The sequence below is a fragment of the Falco punctatus genome (assembly GCF_963210335.1).
Source record: "Falco punctatus genome assembly, chromosome: 1".
Taxonomy (NCBI): domain Eukaryota; kingdom Metazoa; phylum Chordata; class Aves; order Falconiformes; family Falconidae; genus Falco; species Falco punctatus.
Window position 1 is genome coordinate 121,098,537 of NC_137580.1, and position 26,514 is coordinate 121,125,050.

Genomic DNA, 26,514 nt, shown 5'->3' on the forward strand with positions numbered 1-26,514 from the left:
AAAATCAGTGTGATGTAAAGTGATACCCCACGTGAAATCTAAATTTCTGAGAACACTTGCTCAGTGACTCATTTGTTCTTTACAGATAAATATGGTCAAATACTACGATGTTCAACAGTGTGATGACATATGCATTGGGCACGTTAATTCAAGGGCATACCTTGATGTTTTTAATAAAAGAGCTTTTTTTAAGCCCCTGCCATACTGAATGCAATTATGGTTACTATTGGCTCTCCCTCAACTCAGAATTGTTAAAGCTGTGAACAAGTAACATTCAGTTTTGACTGCAGTAAGAAAAATATTTATACTTGTTGTTTATGGAGTAGATACTGTTTGTACAGATCCCAGAACAACAGCCAGCTTCTCTCTCTTTCAGGTCACTACTTAGCTAAACATTATGTGAAAGTAACAGATTATTTCCTAGAGTTTTAAGTATTTGAAAGAACTGCTGTTTATTTCCCCCCTTACATTCTCCCTTTAAGTAACTGATAAACATTTATGTTTTAGTTACAACAAAGTAACAATTTTCTCTTCAATGGAACCTTTGAGGGGGGTGACCTCCCCTATTTTAATTCAGAGAAATAAGAACTGCACGTACTTGGTATCACATAGGCTCCAAGCACTTTATAAAAGAAAAAAAAAAAAAAAAAAAGAAGCATGTTTCTATGCTCTTGAAAGGAAATCCGATGTTTTATACTGGGGAGAGTAAAGGTGTGCAGCTGTAATCCAAGAGAAGAGTGAGTGAGCACTAAGGAAGCTCTGGGTAGCACTGTTTCCAGCAGGGGGTTTGATGCTTTGATGACATCCAGCTGCATGTCTGAGTGTATGCAGGGCGGGCATAAAGTAGCTGCTGGGGGGAGGTGGGGTGGCTTGGTACTTCCAATTTTACTGTGGGTTTTCTGACTAATATAAATGAAGTGATAAACCATGTTGAGCAAGTGATTTATAGCAGGTTGGAGTCCAGCAGGGTGATTATATCTAGCACTTGAGGGAAGCAGAGGGTATGGAAATAAATGTGTCAGAAATATAATTAAATGTTTTCTGCTGCTGCCGACAGATGTATAATTACAAATACCACCATCATCTCGTACCTACAGGGAGGGAACAATGAACAAGGCTACATTTGTGAACTTCTTGCTCTACAGGAATTCCCCAGCTTTTCTCTTACCTCACAATCCTGCTGGTTTTATTTTTAATTGAAAGTGAATAATAAAAGGTTTTCTCTACCACAAATACAAAGTAGGTTCATTCAAACCTAGATGTTTTTTTCGTAAAAAAGTAAACAACAAATGAAAACACCACCAACCTGAAAACAAGCTGTCAGCTGTGGTGAAGATGTAACTTAATGTCTGTTATTTGGTTAGGGATTATTTGTCATGGCTTTAACCTGAGCAGTGAACTTGGATACTAAACTTGAAAAGCTATCCTTGCTGAATGCAAATAAGAAGTGATACTGCCCTTTTGAATACTGAATTAGAAGACGAGCTGAACAGTGACTTAAAAGTAACATCTACCTGAAAGTCCAGTCCTTCAGCTCACTAATACTTGAATACTTGAAATCTTATTCCAAGGACTTTGCTACGCTATGAATAACATTTCCCACACACACACACACACACACACACCCCCGGAAGTTTAGTAGTTCAGGCAGACAGCCACAGTTGATACTCTAAGTAAAAACAAGATATAGGCTTTTGGGAATGTCTGTCTTTCTATCTTTCTCTTCACTGTCCATCATCTATGCTTGTAATTCAGCAGTCACCCAAAAATGTGAATCTGACCTGCCATTGTCCTTGAAATAAAGATCTGTGTTTATACACTGTAAACTTTTGACCAAAATGTATGTTTTACATGTTGTTTTTTTTTTTTTTTTTCCATTTAGCTGAATGAGGACTTCAGTAAAATTGGGATCTGGTCAATGTTTATGAAGATTTAGAAAGAAGTGTTATATTTACTGTTCATAAGTGCTGAAGCAGCTACTACTTTAGGGAAAACTGGAAACATCTTTCAATTATTGTTAAATCCAAAATGAAACAAAAATGCAGCACACATACCTTTGACATTTGAAAGGCAATTTATGTTTCCCACTGGCATGGCACCTTGAGTTCTGCGTGAACAATGATTAATTATATTTTAGATTATGGTTAATTGCTCTAAAGTTAAGGAGATACATATGTATAGATTTTATGTTAAGTGTGTTAATACCATATAGTGGAGGTTTTAAACTGGACATTGAAAGGTGAGTAGGTCTTGTGATCCTATGCTTAAATTTCTCAGTGCTTTCAGATGGAACAGGAAGGTCTGTGTTTCTCTAGCATGGACATTTTTTCTGAAAAGTATTTGCCACGTTGTTCTGTTTTGAAAGAGAGGATAGGTGGGATAAATAAGGTGGTTTATCTAGCAGTACATTGGTCATGATATTTATGGTTCATCTGCTGGCTTACCTCTTTGGACACATCATTATTTTACTTCTTAAAGAGTGATTCTAAAAGGGTGCGTAGACACCCTAAACTCTTCTCTTTCATCATCTTCCCTTTGAAGAGAAGAACTAGATCCTTGCAAACTGTGTTTTATTTTCTCCAGTAATCATTTGTAGCAATACTTCACGTTTCAAAATATGCTTTTAAGGTGTCAGTTTTGCTTCAATACCTTTTGATTCACTTTGCAGCTGTATTTACTGAATCCTTCAGCAACCAAGAAATGTTGGCTGCGGTATTAATTGTGTTATTGAGTATTACCCTGTATGCTTGAGATACCAGTAAGTCTAACTTCAGTGTATTATACAGTCGGATACATTTATTGTACAAATAAAAAATACATTGAAGTTATGGCATGCTTCAGATCCTTTAGTCACAAGACACGTTACATTTAGAATGTGAAAATTATTAATCAGTCCTCATACCTTATTTATAACCTACATTGTTCAGGTATTAATACTTAATCATTATTTTTTGCTGGTGTAAGCACCATTAGAATCAATTTGTTAGGACACAACATTCCTATTACCTTTCCTATAATAAAAATATTTCTAAAATTTATAAAATACCCTACAGATTAAATAGTGAAACATGCCATCTGCACTAGGCTGATCTGCTTGGTGAGTAGGAATGTAGAATTTGAAATGTTTGGTTTTCTTCCTTACTGAAATATCAAAACTAGCTGGATTAAATCACTCATTTTTAGCATTCATTAAAATAAGTCTGTGACAGGAATTGTGTAGCTGCTGAATTAAAGCAAGACAATTAGCTGCTGCTTAATGCTTGAGAACTTAATCCTTTTTTAGAAAAAGCAAGTGAAAAACGTGTGTCCCACAGCATGTTTGGGTGTTTAAAAGAGGCAAGATAAATCATACTCTATAGTGATTCTTTCTTTCCCCCATTTACTGCTTAAATGCCTTTTATGCTTTTGTGGTGTTTGTATTTGTTCCTATAATGAAAGAGTGATTGTAGTTCAGTAATACAAAATTAATTGATAGACTTTGCTTCTTAGAGAAATTATATGACCCACTCTAAAACAAATGGAACTGAGTAAATGTTTACCTTGAAAAAAACTGAGGAATGCTGTTCTTGATCCCCTAGATTTTTTTGCCAGGGAATCAAGGTTGCATCCCATTGGGCTCAAGTCTTAACACTAAAAAAGGTTACGGGCATCAAATCTGTGGGGGAAATTGAGGGCATGAACTATTCTGAAAGGGAATATATACGGAATCACAAGGAGAAAAAGGAGTTAAGTGCAGAAAGCAAAGAAGATTGAAGGTCAGGCTGCTGATCATGCTTTCAGAGTATGGAAAGAAAAAGATATTAGTGGCAGAGATTTGAACTTTTCCAGAGACATAAGATTTAAAAGCCTTAATTGAAACATCACTTCTTTCCTCTACACTGAGAGCATGGAAATCCTTCTCATAGATATACATAATGTCATGAAGAAAGGAGAGATTTAGACATCAACAGCTGTAACTTTAAAGGAACCTTTTAACTTACTTTTTAAAGGCACATTAGGGTTAGCTTAGACTACAGGGGTTTTTAATCAAAAAGAAGAGACTCAGACATATGTTGATCCTAGCAAACTGCTCAGCCTGGACCCTCTCTTCCTTTCCATAATGGGATCAACTGCTGCTGCTTTACCATAATAGAGTCCACCACATGCTCCCATGTATGACACAGCTGGCAAGAGAGGAGGCCTTTAGGACGTGGTTTTTTTTGTTGTTGTCGCTTGAGGAAGCAATTTTTGGTTTTAAGAAATGTGTTCAACATGTTTTGATCAAAATGCACGCTTGTTATATTTTGTGGGAGCTCTAGCCATTTTAGCTCTTGCTACATCCTGTTTAGCTTAAGCTGTCTAGGTTATTAATAGTAATACAGTCAACCTGAAGTCCTTTTTCAGGTAACAGTAGCATGAAACACATTTTTCAGGCTGAAAAACAAGGCCTTTAGGGGTTTTCCAGAGATGGCATTTCAATGTTGGGCTGGGACAGTGTGTGAATAGAGTAATTCCAGTTGAATTTAATACATTTATTCTAAAGGAACTCACAAAAAGGTATCCACTGCCATTTCTTCTAAAAAGAAAAAACAACAAACCATTGTCACCACAGCGGTATGATGGATTGGAAGTTTCTTCATAAATATCAGCAGCTGTTTATTACAAACACAGCCATCTGTGGTAGAATCTGCCTTGCATATGTGTACAAGCCTACAGTGGTTGGTTGTTAAATGGTCAGAAACGTTCCACAGCAACTCTACAGATTTTCCTTCTGATAGAAAACAATGGTGACTGTTGAAGTCACCAGAAAGTGCTAAACACTCTCTAGAGCTGGCATTTTTTCATGTAGTCATGGAAAATTAAAATTTCAAGGAATGATTTCTTTTAGTAGGTTTATTCTCGGGTTGACAAAAGCCTACTCCATGGAAACTGCTTCGCGTCTGAACAAATTCTGTTCCACCCCTTTGTAAATAAATGGACAGAAAATGGGAAGATTTGATTGCATCTGAAGGCTTATCCCAAGTGAGATTTTTAATATTGTTAAATAATCAACTTGATTAGACATTAAGATTATTAACAAACTATGAGTGTTTTGTTGTTGTCATGACCAGTTTGGTTTCAACTAAAAAGCTATTTTGTTATTGAATTATTGCTGCTGTTCTTGAGGACTAGCCTGCCTCCTTCTCAACTGATCATCTTACCCTAGCACCTCCTTTTGCTACCTGAGTGTTCTACTGACAGATGTTCTTCAACTCTGGTAAATCTGATGTTTAGACTCTGGTTATATGTTGCAGTGATTCTTAGCCTAAAGAGCTGTTCTGGGGAAACATCACACAAACTTCTGTTTATTGGCTGGTGAAAGGAAGGAGGAATGCATACTTCTTTCTTTAGAAATTCACCCATAGTAGTTTTCATTATGGTGATATCTGTGATGGGGAGTAGTAAACCGAGTGCTAAGATACAGTATTTATAATAAAAAATCATTATTTCCCTATAGCATGGATCTCCATAGAAAAGTATCTACTAAAATAATCCATTGAGTTCTCATCTTCCTAAATCCTGGGCTGAAAATCTGGGTACTAGTTGAATGCCAATGGGCCATATAAAAACAAAGCTTCATTGGAAAGGAACAGCTAATTGTACTATAACAGAAATACATTTAAATGTGTTGTCTCCGTTGAATTTATTTTCACCTTAAAGTACAAATTATCTTTCTCGTAATTTGAAAAACTTTGAATTAACTGAGGGAGAGAAAACAAATGCACAAAAGGCAACTTCTTGACAGTCTTGTCAATACACATGTTTGGAACTGACAACATGAGAAATTAGGATATCAACCTAAAAAATGAAAATCCTCGGGGCTCTGAAAACATGAGATGAAGATGATAACATTGGTATGCCAGAGTTGTGATATATGAATCCCCCTAACCATTATAGAGTAATCAGTGACTACCACATGTATGGCACTTTGTGTGTGTGTATAAAAATTATATATAAAGTTGTAATGTTTTGAGCAGCAGGGGAAAGAAGAATTGGTATCTCTCTATTAACACTGGTTCCTTATCAAATGAGCGCACAGGTGAATAAAAAAAAATATATCTCACAGATTTAAGAGAAATTTTTAGTCAATTTTAACTTGCATAATGCTGTGAAGCACAAGGTAATAATTTAGTGAGCTTTTTACAAGCATGTTCATCTTGTACTTTAGAATGGTATGCAAAACTGTGGAAAGGAACTTACTTTAGTGTGATGGATTTAAGGAACTAATTGGAAGATACAAGGAGAAGAAAATTTGCTATTAAAGAAATGAATGATGTAACTTTGCTTACGGTTCCCAGCTGGACTTCAGATATGCTGGCTTTGAGGGATTTTAAGAGAGGATACAACAACAAAATGACTTGGCTGTTTGTTTTAAAAACTGGACTGCTGTTTGGTTTATGTAGTGTAGTGTGAACACTCTGTGTGGGTTTATATGGAAACATTCTGTTTCACCAAGGCTCTAAGTCTTCACACAGATTCTGCAAAGTCTGCAGGTGCCTGGGGTTTGCCATCCAAGTGTGGGTGATGCAACTTAACTCAAACTGTGTTTCTGTCTGATCTCTATTAATTTTTGGTTTCTGCCTTTAGGACTTCTGCTTACCTGCTTCACATGACAGTTTCAGAAAACTGAAGAAACCCTGCTTTGTGTCCAGGCGATATGAAGTTGAGGATACAATGCTGATTCATCAGGTTTCAAGTCCCCCTACTTCAACAGGTAGTGTTGCTTCTTTCAGTTTTGGAATTGGGATTCATGACACTTTGTGGTTGAATCAAGATTGCTGCTGTACCCTTTTGGTGGGAATTGGAGAGTGCTCTGTGAAGGGTATTGATTAGGTTACGATGTCTTTGCTCTTTGACCACTTCTAAAAGAAAGGCCAGGCCCCAGGATTTGACTGTCTTAAAGGGATGAGACCACAGATATCCCATGAAAATTTGAGGGAATAAAGCGACATCAGGTTTCAGGCATTCTTGTCTGTAACCCGGTCACTGTGAACATTGGGTAGTCCTAGCTTGACACACTTTTTCTATTTTACTCCTAGACTCATCAAGCTCCTTCATGAATCTGTCCATCCATGATACTTTATAAATGAATATAAGCAATATCCTGGCTTTGTCTGTAGTTTCAAGTGTCAAATGAAAGAACTTGAATGCAAGTCTTGCCTGAGTCATGTCCCTTGCTGTTGGTCTGTGGAGAAGATGAGGACAGTGTTTCTGTGACTTCTTCCAAAGGGATGTGAGGGAAGGGATGGGGCAGTGCAATGCCCCAGGTATCCACTGGGAAGGTTTCAGTGATACATGATATGTCAGTATATCAGTGCCAGCAATGAAGTCCTGGATTACTTTTTATTTGTTAACAGGAGCGACAGGAGTGTATGAGATGAGATGCATTAATTTTAGCTTGTTTCTTGTGCATTTGGAGGTACAGAGTATGTTTTTGTGCAGAATCTGAGGTCTTAGTGCCAGTTTTTCCCATTACTGTATTCACGTGAGCTGTGAGTGTTCTCTTATAGCCCCTACATCTTGCATTTCTGTATCATCTTCCGTTCTTAAGAAGCACAAAATGGTTTACCAAGTAGAGAGGATTTTTCCAGGTGGAATCAAATGCAGATATTTCTGGGGTGGTGAAGTGCATCTAGGAGAAAGGAGTACTTCAGCTAATGCTATAAGAAGGGGAAGCGACATGTTAGGACATGAAGTTCAGCCTTGAGCAGCAATAGTCATTGCGCAGCTGCTGACAGAAAATAAAACCAAAACCGATTAATGCAGTTCATGAGAGAAGGCCTTCTCAGTCTTGTCTAGGTAAAGGATGCAATAAAACCCAGAGAAACAAATAATGTCTAGGGATTTGCAGGGGTGTTACTATATATAGTAGGATAGCTCCGCTTTAGAATTACATCATGCACATGCTGTAGAGCATTAATGAAGCAATTGTTTACAGTGAGGCATTTTAATAAGTATGGTACTTCATACTTTTCATTCTTCAATAAGTTTTAGTCTGCCATTTGTATGTTATCACACTTGCATATTGTGTGGTCTCTGTAAAGTCACTATCAAAAATCGATCATTGCTGAACTTGGGCCTTCAAATACATGAAAAAAATTTGGCAGCACTTGTCTCATGGCAATGGATCTTCAGCACAGTGAAAGATGATACAGAGTTCTGAAAAAGAGATTTCTTTGTTTCATAAAACATAGGACATTCCATACATGGTTTTGTATTCCAGTTCCCTTCAGGAAGGTGTCTCCCACTTCTTAAAAATTGTGTAGACAGGAATATTTCTTAAAAGTACTGCTAATTAAGCTGAATCATATCACTTATACTTCTCATTCAACACTGAATCTGCATACTTCTTCTATGCACTGTTAGACACTGCTAGTTCTTCTGTTCTCCCCATATTTTGCCCATATTAAACAGCATCCTGAAAGGACAGTGTTCAATATTATTAGAAGCATTTATTGTCATCTTACTCAAGTTATTCTGACCAACATGACACAAGAATAGTTACTAATGTTTTAAGTTTCATTTTACTATCCTCTTTTTTTAACCCTTAACCTTACCTTTTTGCTTTCAAAGTACCATTTTCCTTTTTTCATATTTTGTTTATCTTGTTTGTGGATTTTATGAAAGCTTGTTTTGAGCTTTGATGAAACACACTGGTATGCTTGTTTTTTGTTTTTTTTTTTTTACATTGTCTGATCTTGCTCAGCAAGCTTTTCTGTATGCTTATCTTTATGCTCAGTATGGAGAGTGAGAGGATGCAGAGAAAAATATACAAGCAGTGAAATGGGCTGGAAAGAGAAAACAACTATTTGGAGGTGCAGCCTGCGCATAGAACTTGGTGTTTGGGTGGAATTACTTTTTTGAGTAGCCCTGTACTAGCCACTGAAGTCTACCTCTGTTACATCACCTAGAAAGAGTCATATATAATTTTCAAGCCATCTGGAAAAGTAACAGAATTATCCAAATGCTAAATGTTGTTATCTAAACAACACTGGTTGTAGTTTGATAGCTCAGTTCTTGCTGGTCAGGCAGATCTAACAATTCTTCATGGCATTGGATGGGGATTAAATTTCTCCATATCCGTAGAGGTATCATTTTAAAAAGTGATGGGAAATATTGCACTGTTCTGGTTGTGTCTGTGCTGTGAATCTATCCAAAACTTTACAGGGGCTTCCGTTACTGCAGTATCTGAATTGTTTATGTGGTGGTTCTTGTATCAACGCTTCTCTATTGTGCTGAGGTTTTATCGCATTTTTGTAGGTGTGAACAGAGACGTAAGAGGGGACAGTGATTTGTCACAGATTGCAAGGATAGCCTCTTGGGTGGAACAAACATCTCACAAGCCTCTGGCTGTGGGGAAGTCCCAGAAAGCTGATTACTTCTCTTGAATGTCCATATTTCCTATTGCAGTGCTGTCAGCTTCTCATTCTGCTCAGTTCCCATTATAAATAACACTACAAACGTGGAATGTTTTAAAAAGATGGCTTCTCTTGGTGAGCTCTATTCCCATGAATAATACTGATGGCTATTGAGACAAGTCAGCCCTTTCAGTTCATTTTTTTGCATAGTATATACTCTGGGTTCTTTTTTTTCCTGGGTTTTTCTTCCATCAATATTTCCTTTTCTAAAATATTAATAATATTTGATCTTTCAGTAGCTTTTAGGTTACTTTAAAGAGGAAAATTATGAATATTTTCATGAATGAATGTTTTGAATTAACGTTCTCCTCACCATTAAAAAGGGTAGCAGAGGTTTATGTTTGTGTATTTATCTCTGTGTTAATATAGTTCCAGCACTTATTTTGTCTGCCAGTGTTTCTAAATATCAATTAGGAAATATATTCAAAGTGAACTTGATTTCCAGTGACTGTGCATAATAAATGGACAAATGCTAAACATAATTATGTCTTTTAATGTGTTAAAATTCAAGAACGATTGAGGATATTTCTACAAAGCTCAGTAAAGAACTCTGGTAACCATCTACACTAATTGCTCCAGATTTAATTGTACCATTAAAGGCATGGGTATTTATATTGTAACAATATAATATATATTAGGAAGAACTTGCAAAAAATGGCAAGTAATTGTAAGTTTTCTATAACCAGTATTATTTCTATATGTATTTGTGTGGCAGCACAGTGATATCCCTATTCTTGTGGCAAGTGGAGAAGCTCCAATAAAATATCATTGATATTTGTAAATAATTATTTTCTGGAGGCATAACATGGTTACCATAGAATGGATCAGGTTTTTAGATCTTCGCATAAGCCAAATACCCTTAGACCTTTTGTTAAAATCATATAGGGGAAACTATCACAGAAGAAAAGCTCTGTCTGACAAGTGTTGCCAGATAACCCTTGTGTGAAGTTAGTGCTTTCAAAAGCTAAAATATAGAGGAAAAGGGGTTGTTTTGTTTCCTGAATTAGCCAGGTGTAGGACCTAGATAATAGCTCTAGAGGCAGACTCTTCTAAATTTTTCTGTCCTGTTTTGCATGGATTGAAGTGAAAAGACTGATGTTCAGAAATGATACAAAGCGGGCAGCTGCAGAGGAAAATCGGGTCAGTATTGAGCCTCTCACAACATCTGGGTTATGAGGTTATCACAATGTAGAGGAATCTGAGCTTCAGGCTATGTAGGATATAGAGGACTTCAATGTTAGCCTTCTGAATAGAGATACTTTAAACCAAATCCAGGTAGTGGCTGGTTAAAGTATTTCAAAATATTTCAAAACACATACCTTTTGTATGTACACGGTGCATTTAATGTGCAAATAGACTCAGAAAGTAGATGCTGCCATCACTATTTTTTTAAAAATAAACTTCCATAACTTGTTTTAATTATGGAAAAAAGCCAGAAAGCAAAACAAAGAAAAAGCCAATTTGACATAATTCTGAATTTCAGTAGTATGTCACTAAACCATAAAACAAACAAAAGGACCTTTGTGTCTGTGTTCTTTTAAAAACCTATTCAAGGTCATGGTTTGAATAGAAAAGTAATTGGATTTGAGACACCATATGTTGTGGGATGCTTATGACATCCCTAATGAATGTTACAGGGTACTACTTCTTCCAAAGAAACGTTGACATTAGCATTGGAATGACTGTTGACATGAAAACTTCCATTAAGAGAGACACCTTGAAGTCAATCTTGTCTGATTTTTTTCCTCTTTTTTTTTCTTCCCCTCATCATGATAAGATGCCCACTCCTGAAATGCAGAGGTTTTGCTTACCTTGCTAAGCTCCATCCTGTCACAATCATTCACCAGACTTTACTACCTTTTCACAATACCTTCTGATTCACAGTGACAAATCCTAGACTATAAAGCAACTAGATTCCATTGCTGCATTTCTCTTGTTAGTCATTTCACAATATTTATGGAGCTGCTTGCAGAGAACATTATTCCTGTGCTCTTTTTTGTAAATCAAATAAAGGTAAATTCTATTAAAAGAAAATATGTATTTTAAGGTTGTAAAGTTTGGGGAAGTTTCTTTGTTTTATGTTTGCCTGTTTTCTGTGGTTTTGGCTTTGAGAAGCATGAAGGTCATATGAAATATGCTACCTGCTTCCTGTAGAGTCGAACTTTGAAGAATCCTTTATGTAAGGAACCTTAGTAGAGTTTTCATAGGACATCTTCCCCTAAATGCCCCAAACAGGCAACTTTCTCATTAACTTGTGAAAACTTATTATAAAACTGCAAGTAAATAACAAATATGAGGAAAAAGAACTTGATACAGTTATTCTGAGATGTTAAAACTGAAGAGGTAATAAAACGTAAAAAAATTTCACAGCAGCCACGCAACAAATTAGTAAAAAAGCAAGCTGTTCTAGTCTAAATAATCTAACCTCATTCCTGCCTTTAAGACAGTTGCTTTCTTTTTCATCCACTTGTGGGTAGCAAGATCACAGACCTTTCCAAATCACAGTGCAGCATCAAGTAGGTGTAAATAGAGCACAGTTTTGTTAGTACCGAGTACAGTTTCTTTAAACTTGAACTAGGACCCATATTTCCCATGTTTTCTGTTTACAGGGTTGCGTGCACTGCTTGTGAATGAAAATCATGCATCAAAATAGAATGTGTAGGCTGTACTTTTGCAGAAACATTTCTGTGTTGGAAACCAAAATTCATATGTGTATATAAGCACTATGGTAAGAGGTAAAGAAGGCCAAGCTAATTTGCTTGCTCCTAATAGTTACTTTGCTTGTCCCCAGTACCTGTTTTAGGTGTGGGCAGTACGACAGGCCAGTGGTAACTAGCTTAGGTATTTTTCTCTCTGATCTAGCTGATACTGAAATTTTTGTGATTAAAAACTAGCATGGATGTATAGAGGCACGGAAGCAAAAAGCATACTACATATTCCTAGCGCTGTGCCCTGTTAACAGCAGTCGGTGTGATCTCTGTTCTTTTGCTTGATTTGTAGTGTAGCAACATGGTGAATCACAACCGCATATCCATATATCAGCTTTTTGATGTGTTTCTGTGGGCTATGCAGTCAGGCTGCTGGAGACTCGCTTGCTTTCTGGCTTGCAGCCTCAGGCACTGGTCTGTGCAGATGAGCCTCCTGTGAAATGTAACTCATACAAAAGCATAACAATCCCGAATGCCAGCCACAAGGGTCGCCTGGTAGCTTGCCATGTAATGGTATCAATCCTTGCTCAGAGAATTGAGCTTACAATTTGCCCTTAGCCTGAAGGTAGCCATTGTTCACATGTGCAGTGAAAATCCAGACAGTGCTGTAACTGCTTTATGAGCCAACTTCTTTTATCTAGTTTGGAATTTTTATTTTTAAAAGATAGGGCTAATTACTCTTTACACAGTGGATGAGAAAACAGGGCTCTAAAGAACTAGTGGGAAAATATATTTCAGCCCTGGGAATAATTATTTTGCTGTGCATGGTAAGTACATGGGAGTAGAAGAATCTGAAAGACAGGTTAATAAACTAAAGAGCTGGCTGAGCTGCCAGCACACGAATGATGGGGGGGAGGAAGGAGGCAGGCGGGCTCTGAGCTGAATGCCAGCAGAAGGCCTGTACATCCACAGTGAAGCTGTACGCCATTGAAAATGTTATACATTGCCTCCCTGGAACAGTGTGATGCAAAACCAGAGCTGAATGATAGGTCTTCAGCAGAAAAAAACCGTTTATTAGAAGACTGAGTGAATTTCACCTGCTTTATTTTTTTTTTCTTGGCTGTATCAGTCCACCAAAAGGTAGAGTTGCATTAACATTTCAGTTCAATCATTTAGAGACCCTACAGTAAATCTTACCAAGGGTAACGACTATATCTTCTGGCATTTCCCACACTTACAGGAAGTATGTTCCCTATGAAGAAGTTCTGTTTGTAAGAGAAGTGACATGTAAGGAGGTGGGGGAAGAGTCAGTCCCAAAAGTTGAAAGCTGGAATTATTCTGTACCTGCTTCATCATTTGTATTCTGAATTATGCTGGGATTCATCTAGACTTTTAAGAGCCAAAGTCCTATTGGTCTGTAACTTGGGACTGATGATTTAAGATCTCAAAAGGAGATGCTTGCTTTGGTTAGTTCACAAGCTTTAAGGAGACACCACGTGGGACAATCCATCTTGTAACTGCTTATGGTATGGCAGAGTTTCAGTGATTGAGTTTCTAACACAAGCATTTCAGCTGGCCATCTGTGTTGGAGGAATGCAGACAGCATTCGGGTGAAATGTTTGTCAAAGGAGACCCATTTCTGTAAATTTTTCTGCAGCTCATAGCACACAGCTATAAATAAATGTTTAATGAATGAGGCCTCCAGTATGGCAAAACTTTGGCATGAATGTCTGAAAATGTCACTATTATTTGTATTGCTGTCAAATTTTAAATTATGCCTGAAAGAAGGCAAAAAGTTGAAATCAGCTTGCTGCTGTATTGCTGCATCATTAAGGGAAAAATTCAGGACAGAGGGGAAAGATTGATCTTTTCCACTTGTGATTCTCCTGAATTCTGTTTTCTGCTGTTACGCTTATGACTTTCTGTGTTGTCTTAACGTACCTTCATAAGATTTTAATCACATATTTGAATATTAATATGGTGTTTCCTCATCATGTTGACATATTCCCACCTCTTTACGATCACGTGTGGTTTACAATCACTCACTCATCTTGCAAGTTAAATCTGGCTGTTATCCAAGAGCATTTTAGGCTATAAGTCTGATGCGCTAGTGTTAAAGATGAATTAGCTTTCCCCATCAAATGGTCAACTACTTAAAAAAAAAGTAATTGAGAACTATCTTGCACAGATGTATAAATAAATGGTACTGCCTTAATCTTTTACTTTTGGTCTTTTCATCAACTTGCTGATGATGAATTTACTAGTGCTGTTGGTAGAACTTCATTCTACCTGTTGTTCCTTTTCATTATTTACACTTTGGGGGGGAAAAAATCCAACGGCTTTTTTTATAGTTTTCCCAGTACTATTTTTTTTGTGTCTTCCCAGGGACTCAATCATTGCACAACCAGGTGTCACAAATTTCCTGTGACTTTTTGATAGTCCTCCCTGTCATTTCCTTTTCCTCCTTTTTCCACTGTTTCATAGTTTTTAGCATGCCAACAGATTTTAGTGTTAAGAATTTTGTTCAACTGTGCGACTGCAGCCAAAGGACCCTCAGCCAAAGCGGGGTGTTTAAACAAACCTTTATGTTTGCCTCAAACTTGCATACAGAGCTGAATTTCTCAGGGAATCTTTACATTTTTATTTTCCCTGGAGAAACACCACTAAGGTGGAAGAAAAATAGCAGGAATAAACCTTGAACCATCTGCAAATGTGGAGTGCTCTGAATGCTGGCACTTGGGAGAAGTTTGGAGGTGAGGCGCTGTCAGCAACCCATTGTATGTGCCCTTGTAAGACGTAACTGCAATGCAGGTGAGTCAGGGTGCAACAATCATATTTGCAGCGGCTTGTAATTAGGTTCTTCTTCATGATTCGTATTTTGATTGCCCTCTCTTTTCTTCAGCTAATCCTACATCATTGTAACTGAAATGAGGTCTGCTTTGCCTTTCAGACACCAGCTTTGCATAGATTAGGTTCCAGGTAGTCTCAACTAAAGCATAGGTGTGCAGCAGGACAGTAAGCGAAGCAAAGCACTGAGGTATTTCTGGCAGACTGTGATTTCTTTGCAAAGCCCTAGAGACAGGTTCACAAAATCCCTCGATACAGCATTGAGAAGGCATGTCCAGAATGGTAGTCAAGGAATCAGGAAGGACGTTCTGAATGTGACTCAGCATTGCTTTCCCTTGATCAGGCAAAACCACTACGGCTGCGCATCTGATGCATAGATGCAAACATCAGAATGTCTCAGAAAATTGAGATCCCTTTGCTGGCTGTTGGTTGTTGTCTTGTGCTGGGAATAGCCACCCAAGCCTGAAGTTCATAGCCGTAACCTTTGTTCTTGGACAGCTATAGCATTTTGCAGCTGTAACTTTGTTACACTTGGATTTACTTTTGACTCTAGCTCTCTCTTCACTTACAGGGTGGGTACATCTGCCTAAATGAATAAACTGTGTTTGTTCTATTTTTCTTTCTATTTTTTCTAGTACTTCTAAGGATTTTTTGCTCTATTTAAATACTAAGGGTTATTTTCCCATCCTTAGAAGATTTATTATCCTGTTTTTCATTTTCTGTTCTGAGTATGTGTTTGACACATCTTCAGTTATTAGAATAGAAGCCTGACACTGCAGGGAAACAGAAAATGTTTGCCTGCTTTACTTTTCACATTATAAATGGTTCTTGTTCTTTACCATGCAAACAGGCTCCTTGAATAATTTTATGGTATGCTGTTGAGAACTGCGGTAAGCCATTTGCTAGTAAATCAGTATTTCTTACAGCAAACTCTCTATGCTTTGTCAGCCACTACATCTAGGGAATAAAATCTAATAATAATAAAAAAACCCTCACACCATCAAACATGGAGCAGTTATGGCTGATCTCCCTGAAAAATTTATACTGTTTTGAGTATAGGAACCAAACATCTGGGATTTTTTGGGTAATGTACAGCACTAAAGCTTTGAGATGTACAGTAGAATATGCAAGACATCTGCCTTTTAGCTGCATTTCTGGTATTTGCAATAAAAACACACTGACCAGTTACAGTTTTCCTTTTGGTTCTTGACTTCTGGGGAAGGTTCAGCTCCTGAAATCAGTGGCTAAGGAAAGTTTTAGCTTTATTTTCAAATTGTGATGGAATTTTAGTATTGCTAGTCCTGAGCACTTTAAAAAAAATAAAAAATTTATCCCCCCCTCCTCCTCAATATTAAAGATTATGAGGAATACCTTAAATGTTGGAGGGGTTTTATTTGCTTTTTGGTCTTGGCCATTTGGGTGCAATTGTATCCTGCATTCCAGGTTGTCTTCACCAATTAATAGATGTAGCAGCTCTCTTTATATTATTATTTCAGTTTTTTTTTTTTTAATGGCAGCTGAAATATTTTGATTCCAGCAACAGTTAATGTCAAGAGACTTACCAGCTCTTGTATTTATATGGCAGTATTGTGCTTCTGTGAGGTAGGCTCTTACTGCATTGCTCAGAGCTACTTATAATTTTGAAAGGGAAGGCTAGTGCTGTAAGTAGCAAGGTGTGAAACCCCCAGAAAACCATAATGAGGGGAGTAAAGGCAGGGTCTGTCTGAAGCAGGAAGGAATCTGAAGTATTATCCTAATTATCCTTTGTTTTATAACAAATTTTTTGAAAGGTCCTACGGATTGAAACACCATTGGATGCAAATGATGATGGCTGTTGGCAGCCCACTTCCACCAAACCCCCAGTGCCTCAGGTGCCTGACACACTAATGTTATATCAACAGCAGTTATTGTTGACATTTCTTAGGGCCAAGATGTGGAACAGTTTAGGGATGCTCAGAGCAAGCAGTGCTATTCATTCGATTTGGATGATTTTCAAGCTCTTCTGACCTTTGCTGGCCAACTTACCTTTTTGATTGAGATGTTTGTCTGAGTTGGAGTTTCTGGATCAGTATAGGGGAGCGTAGCCTTACACACCTTAAGGCATAACTTTCCCCAGCCTTGCTGGAGGTTGCCAGTGCCTTGACCTCCAGCATCAGTTTCTCAGCACCTTTTCCCTTGCCCCCTCTTCTTTCAGAGTATATACCTTACAGAAAAGTGAGAGGTTTTAAATGGTGAGAAAGGAAGTTTTTTGATTGATAGGAGTTTCATTTATAATAAAATATCCAAGCCTCTTGGCAGATCCTTGAGATGTTTCTTTGCTGGTTCAGCTTTCAAGGCTAGAGTAGAATGGTGGAAGGACAGAAATGTGTGGTATCTATAGGTACAATTATGCTGAAGGTCTTTGCTTTCTGTTTTCATCCCACAGATCCTATTTAGTTCTTATTTTCTGTATAGAAATAATTTTTTCCCTTTGATTAAAGGAAAAACTGAGCTTATAAAACTTGGCTATTACACTTTCTTGAATACTACTTGAAATAGATGCTTTTGCAGTACTGTAAATTTGATGTTTCTCATGCTTTTGATCATCAACTGAGCTTGATAAGTTTGATACCTAGTTTGATATTCTTAACCATGCTAGCAGAAGATCATATCTGAGCATTTCCTCCCACTATTAGGTTCTTAATGTCGATTATCATCATGGTATGGCAACCTGCTCCTGCCTGTGGTGTTGATTGTTCATTGAGGACCGTTGCCGGGTTTATATTCCCTGCCAGGTAACTCATGCCTGTACTGAGCCTTATCACAAGCAAAGAATCTCATAATCTGAATGGCTCCGGCAGGGATGGTATTAAGGCCACAAATTCAACTCTTTACTACAAAGTCCTGAGTACCAAGCTCCATGTGCAGCCAGGCTTCTGGTGAGTATTGCGGACAGAAAGCACTGAAGTTGGAGGGATTACTATGTGCACACGTTACTGTGCAGCATAGACTCTGAACACTGGAAGATTGTCTGTGCCAGCTGTTTGATACTGAAACATTATCTTTTTGCTTAAAGGCTTTGTGATAAAGTGTGGCTTTCTTTGGATGCTCAGCATCTCTTGACACAGAGATACGCGTCTGATCTGAAAAACTGGAACTAGATGTATAGATTTGAGCACTACTGAAATGTGAGGGATGTGCAAGGTATTTGATACTAAGGTTTAGTTTGATCTATTTCTATTGCAATCTATTATTAAAACAAAAAACTCCACAAGTCATGGCAGGATGGAGTTCATTAGCTCAGAAGATGGAGTTGGAAATGTGGACAAGTACATTTGTGGTGTCCCGGTATGATTGTTCCATTTCCCTATTTGCAGGGCTTCTATATTGCAGCCTCACCTAATCCAAAGCACAGCATGACTCCTTCCCAAGACTAGTCCCTTCTATCGTATCTCTTCCTTCTCTTAAATCCCTTCAATCAGCCTTCAGTAAAATAGAAAATGGGTTTTATTACTTATTAAAAGTTTTATAATGGAGGCCTGGCTTATCTTCCCTACCTTCTGTCACTGACAAACTTGGATCAACAACTGTCAGATATTTGTCCAAAAATATAAGATTGAAGCATTGTGGGACTTTGTGCTATCAGTAACTTTACAACCTTAACAATCCTAGGAGAAGCTTCAAAAAACCCAAACCACCCAAACAAGTAGTGGAAAAAAATCCCAATGGCACAAGTTTAAGTTGTAGATCACCTATGGCAACACAAAAAATACTAAATGTGTGTGACTTGTGCTGTTTTTCTTTTTTTATTAGCTAGGTAAAACTAAAGGTGATAATTTTGCTTTATTTCAGCTGCAGAATTTGACAATATTAATCTACCGTGCAATACTGTGTAACATTTCTTTGGTTGTGTTGAGGATTTTTCAGATCACTGCACAGTGTTAAGCTGTTATATGGAAGTCATTTGAAATGCTCAAAATGAAATAACTCAAGGATCAGGGACTATATATGTGCTAATAGGATCCTGAGCCAGGGTCATCAGTGCAGAATCCTGCTTCATATACGGCATTGCTGTACCACAACCCATCTAGGCCAACCTCCACTCTTTCACCAGTGGTTTCTCTGCACCTTTCCCTGAGCAATTTCTTGACAAATTTGGGTTCCTTAAAGGTTTCCATTTACATTCATGTACCTACTTTGAGAGTCCATGAATGCCAGCTCATGCATGTTATCACTTTCCTGATAAATTTCCCTTTTGTGTCACAGAAGTTACGATCTATCCAAACCCCTGACAGCAACATAGACTCAAGAATTTCCTGTCTGATGCTGCCTGCATTGTTCTTTTCAGCCAAAGACAAAACAACGTGTTTGTCATGTTAAAGCTAATTGGCTTGAACATCTATAACTTCTTTACAGTGGTTCAGTACCCTCACACTTCTTGTAGTGCCTATTTTTGCTTGGTATAAACAATTCATTAGTCAAGCATGGTACTTTTCAGCTTTGTCTTATTTTCTGTGAACCTCAACATGTTATGTGTTAGAAAGTGAGCGTTAGGAACAGAATAGCATAGATCTGCCCCCTCACCAGGTAAAAACAAAGAACAATAACCCCTTAATGTGCAAGAAGGTCAAACATGCACTATGTGAACTTGTTAAACACATTTATTGAGTTCTTGACAGTAACCAAACACAGTGAATGACCATTATAAACAAGAAAAAAGGCATTCGCTTTTACTTGGTCAGCTCCTGCTTTACCTGTAAAGAAAAGATATCCCTTTCCACCACCAATTTATGGGATTGAATCTGTTTGTCTCAATAATGGATTCAGCAGGGAAAATGGCAATTTTAAACTGAGATAAGGTTCAACTGCTTTTTGCTTTTGAGCCCAGCTCCTATTAATGATAGACCATAAGTGGAGTTAAGTTATACTAGCTTTAAGTACATTCCCAATTGCCATTGACTCAAATAGGCTGTAAACAAATAAATGAAATAAAAAAAAAAAAAAAAAAAAAAAGAAAACCACAAATAATGCAGCCACAAGTAGTAGAGGCTTATTATTTCAGAAAGGAAAAAGTAAATCAAAGCAAATTTACTAAATTAATTTGTTAAACACATTTATTGAGCTGTTAATAGTAACCAACACAACGTATGACCTGTTGTAAAACAAGAAACAGAAAATGGATCAATTCTGATTTTGGCAAATCCTACTACAGATATGTGACAGAGGGAAATATTTCAATTTCCTTTATATTCTGCAGTGATATATTTACAATAATTATCTCTCAAAGTCTGTCCCTTTTTAAATTAAATTAACAGAAAGATCATAACCTAGAAATAAGTTTCCTCTACAGTCGTCTTGTTCTGTCTTGTCAGTATCCATTAATGATAGTGAAATAATGAGAGCTTTCCAAGGATTACTTGGCACACAGAACACAACTCCACTTTGATGCTGAACCGAGCCACCTTTTTTCGTTCCTTTTTTTTTTTTTTTTTTTTTTTTTTTAATTTGAGGGAGGGGGGGAAAGAGGAAGAATTTCATATGTACAAAGGCTGAAAAGTCTTTCTTTGTGAAGCTAAATTAGTTCAGGAAAATTGTAACCACATTTACTGTAATATTGTCTTTTTACTTTTTTTAAATTACCACCGATCATATGAATGAATTTTTAGTTGAGTCTCCAACATGGCAGCTCTTTTCCTACAGCACGTTTGCATGTGCTGTCGTGAACCCAAAGAAAGTGAGGTTGGGTGCATTCTAGATTATGTCAACTCACAGTAGTAGCATTCCACCGAGGTTATGGGTTCTGCCTGCTCTGTCTTACTTACTTGAGGAGCCATTCATTTACTGAAAGGAAACAGAACAAAAACAGTTATGCTTTAATAAACTCCAAATACAAAACTGTCTGGATTTAACACTGTATTAGGCATTTAAAATGTCTTGAAAAAACCAGGAGGTTCAGTTTCCTCCTCTTTCTGGAAAAGAATTAACTCTGAATGACTGTTTCTTTGAAATATTGCAACCCAGGCATCAGTCTTGTTGCTGAAAATGTGCTTTCTTTTCCACCCTTTGTTTGTAGTCCTTCATAACCATATTATTGGTAAGAAGGCACTTTTACACCATTATTTCAGGTAATATAGCTGTATGTGCATAGGCTAAAAGACACATAAGACACACTACAGCTCAGTTGCAAGCCCCCCCGCTGTGGCAGTGTAACACTCTGGTGTAACAGCTGGTGACTGGGTTGGTTCCTTTGTTTAACATCCATTGTGTAATACAACCCTTTCCAATCTGGGTGTTATGGTGGTGCACTGCCAAAGTGAAATTTATTCTTTTGTTTGAAATTAGCTGTCATCAAGACTCGCTCATCCCCCTTTTTCTTTCTGAGGTGGGTAAAACAGAGCAAAATGCACTTCATAAGGTGAGAAGACTTTAAAATGAGGCTAGAAAACTGAAGGCCTCTCCTATCTGCTTTTAGGAAAATACCAGATGTCCCAGACTGTTTTTTTTTGTCATCTTTTCCTACATGTTTCTGGGCAAGTTTCCTCACCCATTTCAAAAATGTAATGTTTGACTCTTACCATTAGACTCCCAGATCTGGAGTTTCATCTGCTTTTGTTTGTATGCTTTGTCATGCACTTGGGTTTCTCAAAGAAAAGAGCTCGGTGTAAGCATAGAAAGGATTATCCTGGAGGTAGAACGTACCTCTATACTGTAGTTTCTGTGCTCTATTGTTTGGACAATCTTTTCCCTGTAAACTAAAGTTGATATTAGTTCGGATACATCGATTGTTGAGAGGCTGGACTGGTCTGAAATTGTCGCTCATGCTCAGAAATATCTGTGATGGCTGATTCTGGCTTAGCAGTCGTAAAGAATGCATCTATAGAAAATACAAAACACGAAACAAAGATTTTCAGTACTGGTCGTTCCTGTAAGTAAACAGCATACAACACTATTAAATATACTACTTAATAAATGAAAGTAAAACAGAATTTCAGTGATTTGTAGTCAGAGGTGAGTTGAAAGTTGTAGTCAGAGGTAACTTGAGATAAAACTGTTCCTTCTGTGGTCCTCTGTTTCTGAGCCCCATTTTAAACAAAAGTAATTAGTTTTGTGCGGAGTAAATGAAAATGGTATGAGGTGTCCTTGGCCGATCAGGAAACAAATGGAATCCACAGTACTGGGTGGCAGCAGCTGGTGCAGAGAAAATGAACTTGATGAATAACAGGAGCTTATTTCCTAAGTTTTGTAGCTGTTAGTGTAGCTTCCAGTTGAAAAGACACAGTTTTGGATGACTGTACTCAAGAATCAGGTACAGCCAGTCAGGATGCAAAGGATAACTGACAGTCATGCTGCTGAAGTCATGAAATTAATGATGTTAAAAAGTGAAAGTCTCTTTCCATTGACAGGTCTGTCTTGATACTGTCTGTGCCGTCTATAGTGGTCTTATGGTAGACTCTGGCCTTCTTTTGAGGTGATTTTACAGATCAGCAGAGAGGGAATTACTGAATCATCCAGGATTTTCAGTGTGCCCAGCAGTGGTTGGATGCAAACTACAAGCAGGCAGCAATGGTTCTTATGATGACTATACAACTGTGCTAAAAGCATGTTAATTGGTTCAAGTCAACCAAAACCTTTCAAACTTTGTACAGGAAACTGGAGAGACAGAGGGAAAAAAAATATCTGCCACTTGTAAATCAGAAGCACTGAAAATATTTTGGCTTATAAATTTTAAAAGATAGTATTTTCCATGGCGGTGTACAATTTAAGAGGTTTGGTTGTGGTATTTAATGCTTAAATGGGGAAATCCAGTAGCTGGGGTTTGTGTACTGAAAATCTTTAATAGCTTCCAGGGAAAATTTGAGCCGTGCATTACTTTTTCTGTCTGAGTACACAATGTAATTAGTAAGTATTCCATGAAATCAATTTGCAGCACTAATAATGGAGGATGTAACTAACCGGTAAAGCATGACAAGGAGTAAGTATCGTGAGGTTATGACCCACAGGTACTAGCACAGACTCCAGAAGTATTTCATTCCTTGTTTTATACATTAATGTTGTAACTAAAAATTTTGCTTGTAGGAAAACGTTAAGGTCCCCTGCTTGAAAAGTTCAGAATGTACAGCATGTTTGCCTGTGTTCAGCTGTGTCATTCTCCCAAATTACCCATTTTAGGAAAAGAAACAAAGTGCTCTCTCTGCATCTAGACAAAATTGGACAGAAGGAATATCACAAAGATAAAACATCTCTCAGGCTTTTTAAAGTCATCTTATTTACAATGTTAATATGATTTTAAATCCCAAAATAATATTTAGAGTTGTTTTATGGTTCCTCATTTAATTTTTCAGGCCAGATTGCTTCTGCTGTATGCTTGGGATGGGCAGATGGTGGTTCAAGTATTCCTTTGGGATTCTAGTACGCAAGAGAATAGTTTTAGCTCAGCTCGCAGCTCCGTAGAGCTGACAGAAGCTCTGGAGAAGACTGCAGTTGGTGTTAAATTTTTTGTTTTCTGATGTTAGGCCTTGGATTGTAAGCAAGCTGTATAGAATGTAGTCTTTATGATTTTTCCGCTGGTGTGTTTCCCCAACAGCATAATTTTGACTATGAAATTAATTGTGTTTGCTTTTGAATAATTTATCCTGCCCCTTTCTAACAGGGGCTTCAATTTGTCAATCTGATTTTTCTGAAGATATTTGCAGTGTCTATCCTGTCATCTTATTCTGTGCTAGAAAGCACTAGCTGATTATTTTTCTTCCAAGAAGGCCCCGTGTATTGGATCTCTGTCACATTAATGGTCTACCTACATGTATTTAAATGGCCACAAGTGTCACTCACAAATTCTCTATTTCTTTCCGATCTAAGAATCATCTCTGTTATACTTAATAACCTCAGTTATTTTTGTACAACACTGCTATATGGGTCTATTCACAGAATCATAGAATAATTTAGTTTGGAAGAGGCTACTGGAAACTGTTTGGTTCAAACCCTCACTGAAAGTAGGGCTCACCTCAAAGTACATACATGTGTGTTGGGAGCTCTAAATAGTTAATATTTTTATTTTAGCAAAAACCTCTTCAATGCTTTTTCAAACTGTATAAATTGCAGGCAGAGATCCCTACAGCAAAACATTGAATCTAATTTTGTATGTAAAACTAGAAATGCGTATGTTTAAAATATTCTTTTGTACCTATACTAGATCAAGTAATTCTTTTATTATTCTTACCTGCATCCTTGTTATGTAGACAGGTTTGTTCATTATTATCCAGCTTGCTGTTTCATAGCAGGGTGGAATTGTCATTGACCCATCATAGGTAATGAAACTAGATGTCTCTGGATAAAGTTCCTCAATATTTAGCCCCTGTAGTAAGTATGCATCATCTGGAGAATAAAGAAGGAAAACAATTGATACAAAAGAGTAGCTTCACAAAAAAAATATCCCACTTTTTTAATGTATAATTCTTATTCCAGAACATCATAATCAGTTTCACAGAAATACGAAGTGTAATGACTTTACTTTTCTGAATGGTCCAGTGGTTTGGACAAGAACAAGTAACATGAGTTCACTAACCCTGCTTGGGTTGAGTTCTACTCTTAGATGCCCGTGAGTACCTTCTGTGAGTTTAGCACAAGCATTCACAGTGAAACTGAATCACGTTTAAGAACTGGAGTTCAAAGCTTCTTGAAGTTGCAGTTATTGCTTTAGATGCACAAGTCTTTGGAGAATGTCAACTTACCATATTTTTGAGTGATTAACGATTTTTGCTCAACAAAACTTTGGGAAGGCCAAGATTGTTAAAACTTTAATTGCCCTTCTACCACAGGAGGAAGTTAAGGTTAATGCATGATAATAAAGCTGCTCAATGAAGCCTGCTGGCCTTTCATGTGCACAGTGGGGGTGGATGCAGTGCAAGCTCACTCAGAATGCTAAAATCTGGGTCGAAAAGCATGCCAGTAAGCAGCTTACTAGGGGTCCCTGCTTTTATCATAAGTCTCCCTGGGAATTAATGAGGTATCCCTCTGCAACAGAATTCACTCTGTGGACATGTATCAAAGTATAATGAGATATGGTTATATCTCAAAATTCATCAACATTCCTCAGCCTTTTCTATACTGTGTGCACTATTTCCCTTGGGTAATGCTGGCCCTACAATATTTTTGGAAGTGCTGTCAAAACTTGAGCTCAGATATTCCTGACAAATCTTAGGTTGTGGAGTTCCTTAACAGGAAATACTCAGGGACACAGACACTCTACTTCTTACATGAAACTGCTATTGTGTATTTCAGAGAAAGCTGGGCTGGTTATGAGCTGTAAGATTGTGAAATCTCTTTGTGTGCTTTCACTTCCATGTAGTGTGTTCAATACTGTTTCTTTGCAGAGCAAGCACTAAAATGCAGGTGAGGAAAGCTGTGTATTTAGGCATGTTTCACCTTTCAATACACAAGATGAACTAGCACTGATTTTAATGGAAGGCAAGGAAGATAGTAAAAATAAACAAGAAGATACTGCTCAGACTAAAGACGAATGTTGAAGTGCATCTTTTAAATCAATATAAATAATTTAGGCATTTCTGTTGGATTCTCTGAAGTTTTTCATGCACCATTCACTCTAAGTTTAAACAGTTTTTGGTTTTGTGTGGTGGTGGTTTTTGTTTTTGTTTTGTTTTTTTTAAGCTGATAAATGGTTTCTTAGCCATCAGGAAAAGATTGTAAATGGAACGAAGGAAAGAAATATGAACGATCAAGGAAGTGTATGAGGACTAAAAAAAGAAAAGAGTAATTTAACTTGAATTTAACATATAGCTGAAGGACAAAACTTAGATGAGCAAAATGCTTGTCTCATACTACCTAATGGAAAAAGAAAAGGACTGCAGACTACTGTCTTGGGTAACAGAAAATCAAAGAATACAGGTAAAATAAATGTGACTTTTTAAAGATTTTGACATAGTACAGTCAACACGCTACAGGCTTCTGGGGTAGCAATATTAGTGGCTATAGCATCAGATGCATGTCAAGTCAGAGTGTAACATTTGTACCACATTGACCAGTGTCTTACAATTATTTCACATTTTAAGTGTGTGTGTTATTTTAAAAAATATAATCTTGGCATGTCCTTTCAAGTTTGTCAGAAATACAGCCATCTGCCATATTTTTGCACATCGAGCCTGGGTAACTGCCATGCCATACAGCTGGATCCTCAAGTAGGGGGGAAAGTACTATTAGTGTCTTGTAGGTGGCTGACTGTCACCTTTTTTTAACATGCTCAGCCTTCATTGGCCTATGGCCTGGGACACAGATTCTTTCTAAACCTAAAATTTTCCAGACAAAAGTGCGAAACCATTGCTATAGTATTAGAGTCAAAATGCTGCTAAATTTTAACAGCTAGAGATGACTGAATACACCTGTGTCCTATTCATTAAAAACATTATTTGCAGTGCAGTGGTAATTTTGCTAGAATTACGTGAGAAGAGAATGAATGCATTTTTTCAAGCCAGTGCCTCTTTTCAATGAGTCATCACACATTTTTCCCTTTCCCACATGAACATCCTGTTCATTATTTATGAACCATGGAGAGTGGTGTGTTAGCTCCAAATGGCACAGAGTCAGTCAGA

The 26,514-nt window shown here is 37.4% G+C and overlaps 1 protein-coding gene across 3 annotated transcripts in view; it reads right to left on the reverse strand.

The window, feature by feature from the left end:
* Positions 1-1,625: 1,625 nt before the first annotated feature.
* The window catches only part of CA10 (carbonic anhydrase 10), a 228,346-nt gene continuing 203,457 nt past the window's right edge, over positions 1,626-26,514 (reverse strand). For all 3 annotated transcript variants that reach the window (XM_080394642.1, XM_080394641.1, XM_080394643.1), the window contains 3 exons: positions 24,129-24,283; positions 21,611-21,785; positions 1,626-20,752 (listed from right to left, as the gene is read on the reverse strand). In XM_080394642.1, coding sequence (XP_080250768.1) covers positions 20,730-20,752; positions 21,611-21,785; positions 24,129-24,283 — 353 coding nt within the window. In that variant the 3' untranslated portion in view covers positions 1,626-20,729. The remainder of the gene's footprint in view (positions 20,753-21,610; positions 21,786-24,128; positions 24,284-26,514) is intronic.